This window comes from Vipera ursinii, assembly GCF_947247035.1.
Source record: "Vipera ursinii genome assembly, chromosome: 3".
Lineage (NCBI taxonomy): Eukaryota > Metazoa > Chordata > Lepidosauria > Squamata > Viperidae > Vipera > Vipera ursinii.
This window is the reverse complement of record NC_139516.1, coordinates 36,318,348-36,332,643: the sequence shown is the minus strand read 5'-3', so window position 1 is coordinate 36,332,643 and position 14,296 is coordinate 36,318,348. Positions and strand designations below refer to the sequence as shown.

Sequence of the window (14,296 nt, the reverse complement as noted above, 5' to 3'; positions counted from 1 at the left end):
ACTTTCAGAAAAGGGGAAAAAAGGCAATCTGTAGCTCCTCCCCCCACATGTATTTAAAGGGGTGTGTGTGTGTGTCTGTGTTTCCAGTTAAACTTTGCAAAAGCATTTGTCTTTAACTTTCAGGAAACAGTAGATTTAAATGATATTTTCCCCTGTTTTTCAGGCACTGATTTTAAAACTTAAAATGTAAAATATAAAGTTACAAAACATAACTTTATTGAAAAAGGACAAAACAGGGCAAGGATTACCTACGGTTGATATATTCAAGAGGAGAGTTATGTTAATCATTAATTGTAGGGCAGCTTTAATGGCATTAATTAGGGTCAGATCTGGTAAAAAATAAATAAGTGAATAAAGTCTGTAGCTGTATTTTTTCCTGTGCATTTAAGACACTGATTTTAAAACTTCCACAAAAAATAATATTTCATCAGAGCTTTCTTTATTATAAAAGTGCAGGGGTTGCTTAAAAATAAAGGCTTTCAATAGAGAGGACCTAATGTTACTAGGGGTCAATGTACTCCAGGGGAGACTTAGCTTAATCATCAACTGTAAGGGCTGGCAAGCAGCTGTTCTTGATGGCATTGAGTAGCGCTTCTTATCCAATAGGCATGTGACCTGGAGACAGGGCATTGGATGGAGTTTGTTTTGATAGTGTCACTGGTTAAACAAACAGATAGGTTCTATGTACTATAGACCAGGGGTGTCAAACTGCTCTCCCTGGGCCAGTTGCATCATGCAGAGGCCACATCCACCCCAGCTCTAGCAATGCAAAAAAAGTTGCGATATGTCACAACACGTCATGTGATGCAGCGAGTTTGACAGCCGTGCTATAGACTATTTAAGAACACATTTTCAGAGTGAAAAGCAAATTATACCTCTGTTCTCTTAGTACAGGAAGTCCTCAATTTAAAACCATTTGTTTAGTGACCAATCGAAGTTACAATAGCACTGAAAAAAGTGACACAATTGTTGCTACATCTCTGTGGTCATGTGATCAAAATTAGGGCATTTGGCAACCAGCATTCATTCATTTATTTATTTATTTAGATTTATATACCACCCTTTCCCGAAGGACTCAGGGCGGTTTACAGAGCATTTAAAAGAAAATCAATACAAACGTTAAAACAAATTTAAAAAGATTAAATAAAACCCTGAGAAAAATAAAAAAACCCAGTTAAAATTAAAATTAAAAAAAAGTCTCAGCCTGGGCCAGAGAGCTCGAAGAGCCAGGTCTTCAGGTCCCGGCGGAATGAACGGAGGTCGGGGGCAATCCTAAGCTCCGCAGGCAGCTGGTTCCACAGGGCAGGCGCACCCACTGAGAAGGCCCTACCCCTGGGTGTTACCCGCCAGCAATCTTTAACCGGTGGCACCCTGAGAAGACCCTCCCTGTGGAAGCGCACTGGACGAAAAGAGCTTGATGCTGGCAGCAGGTGTTCCCTCAAATATCCCAGACCCTCGCCATTTAGGGCTTTATAGGTCATTACCAGCACCTTGAATCTCACCCGAAGGGCAACCGGAAGCCAATGCAGCTCGCGGAGTAGAGGTGTTACATGGGAGTATCGGGAGACCCCCATCACGACTCGCGCGGCTGCATTCTGCACCAGCTGAAGCCTCCGGGTGGTCCTCAAGGGCAGCCCCATGTAGAGAGTGTTGCAGTAGTCTAAACGGGAGGTCACGAGTGACTGTGCGTAGGGCATCTCGGTCCAGGTAGGGTCGCAACTGGCTCACCAGGTGAACCTGGGCAAAAGCCCCCCTGGTCACGGCTCCTATATGGTCTTCAAAAGTGAGCCGCGAATCCAGGAGGACGCCCAAGTTGCGAGCTCTATCAACAGGGGGTAACACCTCACCCCCCATCGTTAGAGATGGAATAGTCTGGTTGACCCGAGATGCCGGTATGCACAGCCACTCAGTCTTGGCAGGATTGAGACGAAGCCTGTTTCTCCCCATCCAGACCCAGACCGCTTCCAGGCAACGGGACATCACGGCGAGGGCATCGCTGGGTTGGTTTGGGATGGAGAAAAAAAGTTGGGTATCATCAGCATACTGATGATACCCCACCCCAAAACCACGAATGATCTCACCCAGCGGCTTCATATAGATGTTGAACAGGAGGGGCGAGAGAACCGAACCCTGAGGAACTCCACAAACAAGAGGCCTCGGGGCGGACCTCTGCCCTCCCGTCAACACCGACTGTGAGCGGCCCAGGAGATAGGAGGAGAACCACTGCAAAACAGTGCCTCCCACTCCCAACCCCCTGAGACGCCGCAGTAGGATACCATGGTCAATGGTATCGAAAGCTGCTGAGAGATCTAATAGGACTAGGACAGAGGAACAACCCCTGTCCCGAGCCCGCCAGAGATCATTCACCAGTGCGACCAATGCCGTCTCCATGCTGTGCCCAGGCCTGAAACCCGATTGGTACAGGTCCAGATAATCAGTTTCATCCAGGAACAGAGGAAGCTGATGGGCCACCACACTCTCAACAACCTTCGCCAGAAAGTGGAGGTTGGAGACCGGACGATAGTTATTTAAAACAGCTGGGTCCAGGGCAGGCTTCTTGAGGAGGGGTCTCACCACTGCCTCCTTCAGGGAGGCGGGGAAGACACCCTCCTTCAAGGAAGCAGTTATTACTGCCTGGAACCAGCCTCATATCTCCTCCCGAGCCGCATAAACCAGCCAGGAGGGGCACGGGTCCAACAAACAGGTGGTGGAGCTCAGCCTCCTCCTCATCCTGTCCACATCATCAGGGGAAACAGGATCAAACTCAGTCCAGATAACATGCTCAAGACCGTTCCATTTACTATGATTGCAGCATGCCAGGGTCATGTGATCACCATATGTAACCTTCCCAGCTGACTTCCAATAAGCAAAGTTACTGAGGGAACCCAGATCCACACAATGACTGTATGATTCACTTAACAACTGCACCTAATTGCTTAACAACAATGGCAAAAAAGTTTGTGAAATTTGGGCGCAACCCATTTAACAACTGCCTTGCATAGCAATGGAAATTCTGGTCCCAATTGTGGTCATTAAATTGAGGACTACCTGTAACTCCTTTGGTATACTATTATTTTTCTTATGTGCCATCAAACTCTTCTGGATTTTTAACAACTATATAGATAGATTTTCTCCCTAACTTGGTTATTTAGGTCTTTCCATTGGGCACTCATTGCCACTTCAATTGAGTTCATCCACCTTGCTGCTGGTCATCCTCTTCTTCTCTTTCCATCCACCTTTTCCAGTGTTAGAGACTTCTCCAGAAAGTTATATCCTCACTCAAAGTGTCTGAAGTAGGATAATTTGAGCTTGGTCATTTATTCCTCAAGTAAGAACTCTGGATTGACTTCTCAGATGATGCATTGGTTTGTTTTATTGGTGTCCCTGATATTGTCAAGAGTCTCTCCCAACATCAAAGTTCGAAAGCCAATGTTCTTCCTATCCTGTCATTAAAACAATGAATCTTCACTTTTGTAGGATATCACAGAGAATACCATGGCTTGTATGATGCTGAACTTTTGGTTACAATTCAGGCTAATTAAAAAGCAATTTTTGTGTGCCAGGCAGAGACAAAGGGGGCATGCCAGGCAATACACACTTAAAACCAGCACTTTGGATTTGGAAGAAAAAGATTTTTTGGAACAGGTGGGGATATAAATCTATCTTGGACTCCTTAAAAGAATCTATCTGCAACTTCTTAAATAAGAGGCAACTTTTCCTGGAATCATGTGGCTGCTGCACTGTTATCCTGGGAAAGGAAATGGTCCATATAAGGACTTAACCATTCCCCCACACTCCAGAATATCTTTTTGCTTTTGTATCCTAACACAACAAACAGTATAAAAAGAGAGTGCATTAAAAATATTAATTAATAGTCAAAAAACAGCTGTTTCAGGTAGCAGAGAAAACAGCGATCTGTTTCAGGTAACTATAGAAGAATGTATTTCATTAGATCATAGAGCAACAGGATACAGGCATTTTTCCATACAAACATAATGTAACTAAAATGCATACCTTTCTAACAGTAAAAAAAGACAACAAATTTACACCATCATATACTTTGAGAATATGCAAAATACTCCAAATTCTTTAGAGTAGTCCTGGTAATTTGGGCCAGTATTGTTATGCCTAACACAACTGTACTGAAGTGCAACTGAATCACAGAATGATTTGTCTAACACTGCATCATGATTATTAAAAAGCAATTGTATAGTTGGTCCTAGTGTAACCACCCTAATTGGGATTTGAGTTTTCATCACCAAATGGTTGTTAGATGACACATCATGTGGCCACACCACTTGGCAACAACAGCTTTGGTACTCATGAATGAAGGCAAATATACGTGTCCCAGGATAATGTTGCAGGATCCCATCTGGGTCAGTCACTGGGACCAGAGGTTTAGTCTTCTGAGCTTTCAGGCTTGGAAGTCCAAAAGCTCAGAAGATTAAACCTCTGGTCCTGGTGACAGACCCAGATTGGATCCTGCAGCTTTGGTATTCTCAGTTGCTATTGTTAAGCCAGGACCACACTGTCATTAGGCAAGGGCCTTATGCTGCTCCTGTCTTGCTGTATTTGCCTCCTCTTCAAGTCCCCACACCCCCATAACTGCCTCATTTCTGACCTTTTGACTGCCCTATGCTCTGCCTTGCTAGATCTAGCTACTGTATAATACTAAGAGTTCCTTCTTTCAAAGAAAAACAGAATAGGATTCAGACAAGAAAAGGATCTAGAAAGTTCTTTTGTCCCAGTCTGCTGCTGGTTTTAAAGTCCTGAGAACTGCAAGGAATGTAGATGGACATTTCCTGACTAAACCCGAATTTGAGATCCTCTGCTCCAAACTGGCACAGTTAGGGTGAAATTGGCAGGAAGAAGAGTAGTCAGAAACATTAGATATAATTACTTTCAAAGCTGCTTTATTTAGTTGTCTAGATTCATTTTTGTTTATTTTCATTGTTTAGATTTCTAGTTTTCATATAACTTGGTTTAGCATTCAATTCCCCAACGATTTATTCCATTGCATGTATTAAATATAAAAATACTTTATTCAGTGTTGGCTCAGTGCTGGATTTCTACTAGGCCAGTTCAAAACTGCTTAAGTCAATTCACCACGATACAAGGCAACATGGAGCCATTTGTTTAAAAGTTTATTCCTAAGGAGGGTGAGGAAGGGAGATTCCAGGAAGGGAGATTCCAGAGGCCAGAAGAAAGGGGGTGGCATCTCCCAACTCAAGAACAGGTGAGGGTAGTCCAATTACCAGTCCTGAGTAGAACTCTTACCTGGGGAAACAGTTCCATTCACACACCTCAAACTTTACATAAGAAAGGTGGAGAGCTCAGATCAGGTTGTAGCATTCTATGACAAAGCTAAAATATTCACACTGTTTCCTGCCTTGCCCCTCTGCATCAGTCTGCAGAGCAAAGATAGGGGAATCCAGCTTTTCCTTTGGAGAAGTAAGGAAAGAGAGGTAGAACAGATCTTCTTATGTTTGGAATAAGAGTAAGCACCACCATTTGCATACAGTGGCAAAAAAATCAGGAGTCTGGCACTGGGAGTTGTGCTGCAGATCCTAATCATCTCAATTCATTCAAAGAGCATTATAAACTCTCCAAAGTTCAGAGACAGAACAACCATCATGTATGCAGAGGCTACTTTAAGAATCCATTTTTTAAAAACCAATTGTACCCCCTCCCTGCTGTTTACCTGAATGATCAGTGCAAACTAGGGGAAAAAGAGAATGAAATAGAATAGAGAAGGAGGTGGCAGGACTCATTTTCAGAGCAAATCAAAAAATATTTTCTTCATATTTGAAATTCACTGACTGGTTTCCACAATATGAATTAACCGAAAATAGCTTTCTGACATTTATGGTTAAGACTGCTGTAGAAAGTCAACTACTGTCTTAGCAAAGGGGAAGACAATCCATGAATTATACGGCAGGAATTTTGGTGGCACATTTTTTACCTTCAGAATTAAGAAGCCTTATTCTCAAAGAAAATGAAAAAATATAGCTTTACTCCTTCCAATGACATCACCCTATTGCTAATTGTTTTCCTATAGCCTTGCAGAAGGTCAGGAGGCCCCAATCCTTAAATGATGCCCACTTTTCTTAGCACACTAGCTGAACCAGGTTATTATATGAATATAGTGGGTTGGGAAAGCATTTGGATATCCTCCCTTCGTATCAGATCTTCAGGTATAGGAAAACAATAAAAAACCCTTCTACCTTGGTGTTATGCTGGAAATCTTTGGGCATCACGATAGCTCCAATAATATACATCCATCCATTTCTCAAAGTCATAAATGTTTTTCTGTGGGTGGCCCATTTTGGTGATAGGCTAAGCAGAAAGTTTGAATCTGTTCTTACATGTTTTTTCTTAAAAACAAACCAAACCAAACTTGACTTGTCCAAACCTTTTTACCTCCCAGGTTTCTGAATATCATATACTATACATCAAACAGATGCAACTTCATCTGAGTGCCTCCTTCTGAAAGCCTTACAGTTCTCACTGTGCTTAAATGGATCAATGTCATTATTTGAATGAGGTGCTGCTGCTCTTAAAGCAATGTAATTATAAGCTCCTTTGCCACAAAATATGTAAAACCCATCGCTTTCAAGAACATAAGAAGAACCCCAATGAATTAAGGGTCCATCCAAACGTTACACTGACTATTTACCTGCCTTTAGAAGTAACATCCCTTTTATACAATCACTTTCTAGCAAAGAGAATTTGAAAAAAAATGTTATCTGTGATTAAAGCTAATTATCTTCCAGGACAGGCATGAAGTTTTCGAAACACTTTACTTTTTACTTTTACTTTTATTAAATTTGTATACCGCCCTTCTCCCGAAGGACTCAGGGCGGTGAACAGGGCACATATAAATAGAGAATACAAAAATTAAAAGGAATTAAATAATCGCCCAGATAAAAACAATAACAGTATAAAAACCCCATTAAAAACCCTAACATCCCCCCATCAGGCCAGGCCAGCTTGTTCAAATAAATGGGTCTTCAGACCGCGTCGGAAGGAGCGAAGGTCCGGTGCCGTCTGGAGCTCGACCGGCAGCTGGTTCCATAAAGCTGGAGTGCCCACAGAGAAGGCCCTCCCCCTGGGGGCCACCAGCCGACATTCTCTGACCGGAGGCACCCTGAGGAGGCCCTCTCTGTGGGAGCGCACAGGGCGGAGGGAAGTTGACGCCGGCAGCAGGTGGTCCCTGAGGTACACGAGGCTTCACAAATAACTAATAAGTCTAATAAATGCTTTGAATAACAATATTTTGTGTAGAAGGTTATGCAGACTGGTAATGATTTTCTCAGTATGTGCTTTGAGGAAAACAATAGAAGCATTTGTGAGACTTCTTTTTAGAGTCAAATTTGTGTTTAGCACCTACCTAGCCACTTTTTCCCCCTACATCTTGGTGGAAAAGCTCTAAGATTTAGGATGATACCTAGAAATGATACCTAGAAACCTTCCTTGGAATTAAAATAACTTTATCTAATGCTTAAAAATCAGAAGTCAAACTTATTCTTAATCCTAGTGTCTGATTTGGGTATTACTCTGCTGTTTCATAACAATTCTTGTTGAGATGTTTATTACCATAGGAATCCTGTTCTGAGACTTAGACTCCCCCCACCTGCTTTTTACGAAAAGCAAACCTGTTCTTGAATGAATGAATGATCCATTTATTGTCAAAGTACAACCATGTATACATTGAGATTGGCTGAGCCTCCCTTCGTGCACCCCCCCCACAACTCACAGTCACAATAAACCCACCATCTTGTTACACCATGTTAGCTAATTGCACATCACACCGGCCTCGCAAGTCTATCATACATAAAGTTATTTCCCGTTCATGATGATGTTACCTAGTTTGGGTAATGAAACTTCTGCAAGAAAACAAGCAAGCACAGAGAGCACCAAGGACTCCTCATTTCAACCCTGAGCTACAAACATCCTCTTTTATTGGAAAGCAAAGTAAGACCAATATTAACAGGCATCTTTGGGGTGCAATCCCAAAACAAATGGAGACCACTTGAACGCCATAAGCACTGAGAAATTCACCATCAGTCAATTGCAAAAGGCAGCTTTACTCAGAACAGTTTACATCCTGTGATTAAACATCAACATCTGTCTATCCCAGGTCCAGTTATAAGATTCTGTTAATACCTGTATATCTGTTCCAATAAAGGTATTTTAGATCTACATGGAATTGGTTTCTTAGTCTAATTTACCTTATAGAACTGAGCAATTAACAAACATCAGCAGACATAAAATCAGGAAGGCTAAAGCACTAAAGGTTTGCATTTGGGAAAACAACAAAGAGGGGGGGGGGTTTGGCTATGCCAGTAGAGAAAGAAAAGAAAGGGAGGAGCTGGGCCCACCGCTACGAGAATGTGACAACAAAGGGCAGAGATGGTCAGGTCATGTTTTGGACACCCAAAAGTTACTCCACTGAAGGTATGGACACATTACAGATTCTTTTTTCTTCCTAAGGGAAATTTCTGGATCTAAAGACATCAGACAGTCAGTCATGCCCTGGTCACCTCAAGCTTGCCTACTGCATTGTAGCCAGATTCTGGGTACATTCAAGAAGCTGGTCACTACCTGTAAAGCCCTATATGGCATAGGGCTTGGATACTTAAGGGATTATCTATGTCTCTAGTATATGCTTGGCCAACCCAATCTGGCATGGAGAGCATGCTCCAGGTTCCACCATTTAAACAATGGTATCTCTCGGGACACAGGAGACTTGCAGCTGTCCTGCCCTCTGGAATGAGGTTCAAACAACCCCACAGTGCTGTGATTTCAAAGGGCCCTGAAGTTGTTGCCTTTGGCCAGCATGACTGAAATCTTTCCTTTTTCTTCTTTGCTCTCAACTGGATTTGTTACTTCTGTCATCTATTTTGTTTGTTAAACACTTAAAAAACACACACAGTTGTAAATGGCCCAAAGTCACTGGGAGTTGGGTGACATATACAAGCCCACTACACAAAAATTCCACTGTAGCTTTATCCTTGTGTATTAGTATGCTACATGAAGTGATTTTTTTAAAATTTGGTTTTGAGAGTAACAGGAAAACAAAAAATAAATTGAAAAAATAATGTATAAAAATGGTTATAGAGTAAATAAATCATCCCTTTTTAAAAAATAAACCTTTGACCATATGAAATATTAATTGATTACAGTTCCAGCTCATAAAAGGAAAATTAAAACACTGTGATTGAAGTTTTTTCTAACATTGAAGAGTTACTTTTTGTTAAATTAACCTCTTTAATAGCATAACATTTAATGAATCTTACCCACTGATAGGTTAATTTGTGATATACCAATTTTTTATTCTGAAGTTCTTGCAAATAAAAACCAATATTCATGTTAGTAGTACTTTATTTGAAAAAGTACTGTAGACTTAGAATGATCTAAAACACATTCTACCATTTTTGCAAATTTAGGAAACTAAAATTCCCCTTATATTAATCCAGATAATTTAAAAGCTTAACTGGCAATAAGCTGATCTAAAAGTATTAATATCTCAACTTAACCAAGGCTTCCCAAAAAGCACAAAGTAAAAAAATAAACACCTGTTACTTTCAAAATACTAACCCCTGCCATGTTATCAGATTAAAAAAACTTTCTAATTGTTTCCATAGCACAATGTTCTTCTCCATGCAATTACAACAGTCTCACTGTAACACATTGTCAGCCACAATTCATAGGCATGTTCTTCTGTCCACACTGCTGTGAGGTAACAAGATCAAGCTGAGCAGTCATTCTCCATGTTTGTTTAATGGGGTGTCACATCTTTTTGTTTTCAGCAAGTCTTTGCAAAGAACAAAGGAAATGACCAAAGTCCTTACTTTACTCCCATATTTCATCTCTACAGACATATATTTCAAAGGAGCTGTTAAAAAAAAAAGAAAGGCCTGGGTTTTCAGAGGGATAGCTATGTTTGTCTCTGAAAGCAGAAACAATGTGGTGTCTTGTGTACCTTAATGATAAACAAACTGATGATGATGGTTGTAAGGGTTTGTGATTGACATTCCACTTCATCAGATAAATGGAGCAGTTAGTGAACAGGAGGGAGGATGAATGCAAGAGCTACTGCCAAGGTTTTGAGGGCTTGTGTGTCAAAGGAGAGTACTTTCTGTGCATCAAGCAGGAAAGAGAAAAGAAAGAAATGGTACAAAGTATTAGGAATCCTGCAATGACCAAAGGATGAAATTTTGTACATGGCAATGGCAGGCAGAGCCCTGGAAGTCTTTACATTCATATTTCAAAACACCAGCTTTCTAGGCTTTTTGAGTAGGACTGTAAGCTCAAAACATATGGAAAAAATTGTTAAAGAGCTGCAACCAGGAATGGCATGCAGGATTTCTACATGTGATGTGCTGGGATTTGGTACATTTTCCCCTCTGCAGTAGAATAAACTATATTATCTGTATAACCTTAATTGGCACAATTAGCTGAGCAATCTCAACTCTTTGTTTAGCTTTCTGGATTTGGGGTACCTGTGTGTGTGTAAAAATGAGCTTTGAATAATTCCTGTTTCAGATGTCAATGCAACTGCAGTTCTAAGCTAATTGTGTACCCATATTTATAAATTCAATAATGACTTCCTTATGAATTTTGTTTTTGTTTCTCTTTAGATTGGTGATTAACTGCACTGTTCAAGCACAGAAAGCCACATAGCTCTAGAACATGTTGATAGCAAAGAGTGTCAAGGATAAACAAATGTGTCCCATTTTGGTTGTTTATTTCCTTTGTTTTTTTTAATAGTTTCAGTGAAGGGACTTTTTTCAACTGAAATAAGTAGAATAATAATAATTAGCATGAAAGGATACACAAGTTATAGAGTGATATTTACCAGCAATTAACATGTTCAATTCTTCAGAATTGGGGATAAAAAGTGAAACGACATTCTTTTATTAATGGAAACAGTCTGGCTGAGACACATCAAAGCACTGGATTCTTTCATGCTCACTAGAAAATTTCAGAAGCTTAATTCCAACACTTAGCAAGATAAAAAGCAAACTTATGTTAATTATATAGCTTAAAATGAACTCAGCCTCATGGTTATTCCTCTACTTTTGTTAATAGAGCTGTTGAAATTAACAGATCATAAATGTGATCACAACGCTGAAGGCAGAATATTAGTCTATGGGACATATGAGTCTCAAAAAAGACTCTTGCTATCCCCAAAAACTAATAATTGATAACAGAACTTGACTGCAGATTATAAATTAATGATGTTATCTGGGGGCTATATAAAGATAACCAATTGATGCCAGTCAAGGAAAGAGCCTTCCATGCTTATTTTCCTCCTTGAGATCAGAAGCCTTCTTCAGTTAAAAAAAATAACTGAAAAATACTACAAAAAATAATCTAAAATTTCAGTTTACATTTTTTTTTAGCTAATAAGGGTGGGTTAAACAGTCATGATGGTGGCCACATGATCAAAGCTCCACAACTCTGTGCAGTGGTGGCTGTCATTTTGACTTTTTTTGACCCCTCAAATATATCCTTGTTTAAGAGAGATATCTTGGGCAAGGAAGTATTGTAATAAAAGGCAAACTAAAATCTTTTGTGCCCAAACTTTCAATAAATGATTGTGTACTATAGCAGCTTTCCATATCTACCCACCCCTGAAGTTTTAAACTATAATTCCCATCAACCCCATCTAGCACTACCTTAAAGTTATCAGTCTGTGTTAGCATTATTTAAGGGAAAAGCAGCCCTGATACATTGTAGCTTGGCTTTTTTGCAGTGTTTTGAGGAACACTTAGATACAACATTTCTATTTAAAACTTGTAAAAGTGGCTTTTGACCAACTTCAGATAACAGGAATAGGAATCCTCTATTCCAGTATTTTGGGGTCACACCATTATTGGGTAGTTGTTGGGAAGTACTGACAAGCTGATCTATATGTCCTAGATGGCTATGAGGATGAAATTATTGTTAATGCACCCAGATTCCTGGCAGTCCCCACTTCTGAACTGCGCCCAGCATTGTTGGCAGCCTCTCCCTGCCCTGGCTAGGGAAGATGGGAAATGTTATACAAGACAAGGTGGCTTTTGGCATCAGAGGTGATACTGTGGAATCCCCAGTGTTGCTAGCTTCTGACGAAGGCCACCACACACCTCAGTCCATCGTATATAAAAGCTTATTTTCACACAATCCTCTAGTTTGCATGTGCAACAACTACTGCAGAGAGAGAGAGAGAGACTACAGAAGTGGGGCTCCAACATGAAAACACGCCTACTTTTCCCGATGCACACATGTCCTTTCATTGATTCCCTGCTGAGCCCCCAGGTTCCAACATCGCTATCCTTTGTTTTTCTTATTTCGGATTGCAACCCAAAGACGCGACGCCGCGGGACTCTCGCGTGGGAAAGGATGCTCGGTTGAAGGGAGCAGCGGGGATTCGCGGGTTGGGACGGGCGCGAGGTGCTTCCACAGCGGACAGCACCGGACAAGTAAGCCCGATCAGTCGCCGCCCCAGGCGGAGGGAGAGCCTGGCACGAGGTCGTCTCTCTCAACATCACGCCACAGTTTCCTGATCAACAGCGCGCGCACATGCACGTGTACACATGCACGTATAGACATGCACACACTGAGCCGGCACCCCGATCCCTCACACCCCTTAGCCCCCGAGCTTCGCCTTCTGCTCCTCCGGCCCCGCACTGACCCAGAAGATGAAGTTGAAAAGAAAGAGCAGGAACTTGATGCAGCGCATCCCTCCTTGCACTCGCCCCATGGCAGCAGCGGCTCTTCCTCGCGTGCTCGCTTCCTCCTTGGGCAGCAGCGGACAACAACCCCGGCTATCCCTCTCGCCCAGAAGCCGCGGCAGCCGCCTTTAGCCCTTTGCCGCTTTCCAGCCGGGGAGGGCGCAGGGGCGGAGCCTGCGAGGAGGAGGCGGGGCGGAGCTGCGGTTGTTTAGGAACCTTTGACCTTCCGCTCCCAATGGAGACTTCACCCGGACTCGGTTTCTAACGTAAAAAAAGGCTCGAGGGTGCTGAGAAACGGCCAGCTTTTTCTTTTGTCTTAACTGGGACGGGACGAAGATGCGCTTTGGCGGGAATCGTACCCGCGTCGAGGCAGAATTCTGCTCACGGGAACCGCCTCCAAGATTACATTTTGGCACTAGACTCGTTCCTTCCTATCACACCTCCTTAGCTGTCTTCAGGATCCGTTTAATTCCATTAATGCTTGCCCAGGACGTGTTTCTGAATATATATAAATACCCTTGCGTCTGATAACTAGGCTGGGAATAAAAGCTACCCTGTCCTTATAGCAGCTGTGTTCCCACAACAGCCAGTCAAGCAAAATAAATTCACCATTTGAAGTCTAGACTGACACCCGGCAGTTTATGGTGTGATAGGAAGGAACGAGTCTAGTGCCAAAATGTAATCTTGGAGGCGGTTCCCATGAGCAGAATTCTGCCTCGACGCGGGTACGATTCCCGCCAAAGCGCATCTTCGTCCCATCCCAGTTAAGACAAAAGAAAACTGGATTATTTAAGCAGACTGCAGAAAACTGCATTATTTAAGCAGACTGTAGTTAAATTCACGTGGCCCGGGACAAAAGTTTGCAGCTGCAAATTGATGCTGTTCTAAAATGTTTTTCTCATATTAAAAATAAAAGGTTTCAAAGCTTTCTGCAAATAGATTTTATTTTCCTAGGGAGGAAAAATGACTTATAGTGTTATGCACAGCATCACTTTTCTACCAGTAACAAATTTTCATTTTACACTAATACTGGATAGCACTAAAAGAGGTCACTGTTTTTAATGAGTATATTTTTAAATGGGAAAATAGTCTCAGCATTCAGTTGTATGCCTAATTACCACAATAATAAAGTCCATGGTCTAATATTTCAATTAAGACAGCAATTGGAACACTTGATTTATTTGGGGACTTACAATAACATTTGAGGACAGTTCCTTCGTGTCAATGTTGACTCCTGGTGATTGTGTAGACCAGGGGTGTCAAACTGCTGACCCGTGGGCCAGAGCATCACGGAGAAACTGCGCCCATCCCATTTTCGGCAATGGGAAAAAGTTCCGATACGTCACGCGATGTCACGTGACATCGCGAGTTTGACATGCCTGGTCTAGACAAATCCCTTGCAGTTTTTCTTGGCAAGGTTTTAAGAAGTGGTTTGCCATTGTCTCCTTCCTAGAGCTGAGAGAGAGTGACTGGCCCAAGGACACCTAGTTGGCTTTGTGTCCAATGCAGGGTTAGAACTCCTAGTTTCTTGCCTGGTGCCTTAATCACTACACCAAGCTGGCTCTTATAATAAC

The 14,296-nt window shown here is 41.9% G+C and overlaps 1 protein-coding gene across 1 annotated transcript in view; it reads right to left on the bottom strand.

Moving 5' to 3' along the window:
• TSPAN2 (tetraspanin 2) overlaps positions 1–12,847 on the bottom strand; it is a 50,812-nt gene extending 37,965 nt beyond the window's left edge. Inside the window, exon 1 of the mRNA XM_083359732.1 lies at positions 12,683–12,847. Coding sequence (XP_083215858.1) covers positions 12,683–12,751 — 69 coding nt within the window. The 5' untranslated portion in view covers positions 12,752–12,847. The remainder of the gene's footprint in view (positions 1–12,682) is intronic.
• Between the last annotated feature and the right edge of the window lie 1,449 nt (positions 12,848–14,296).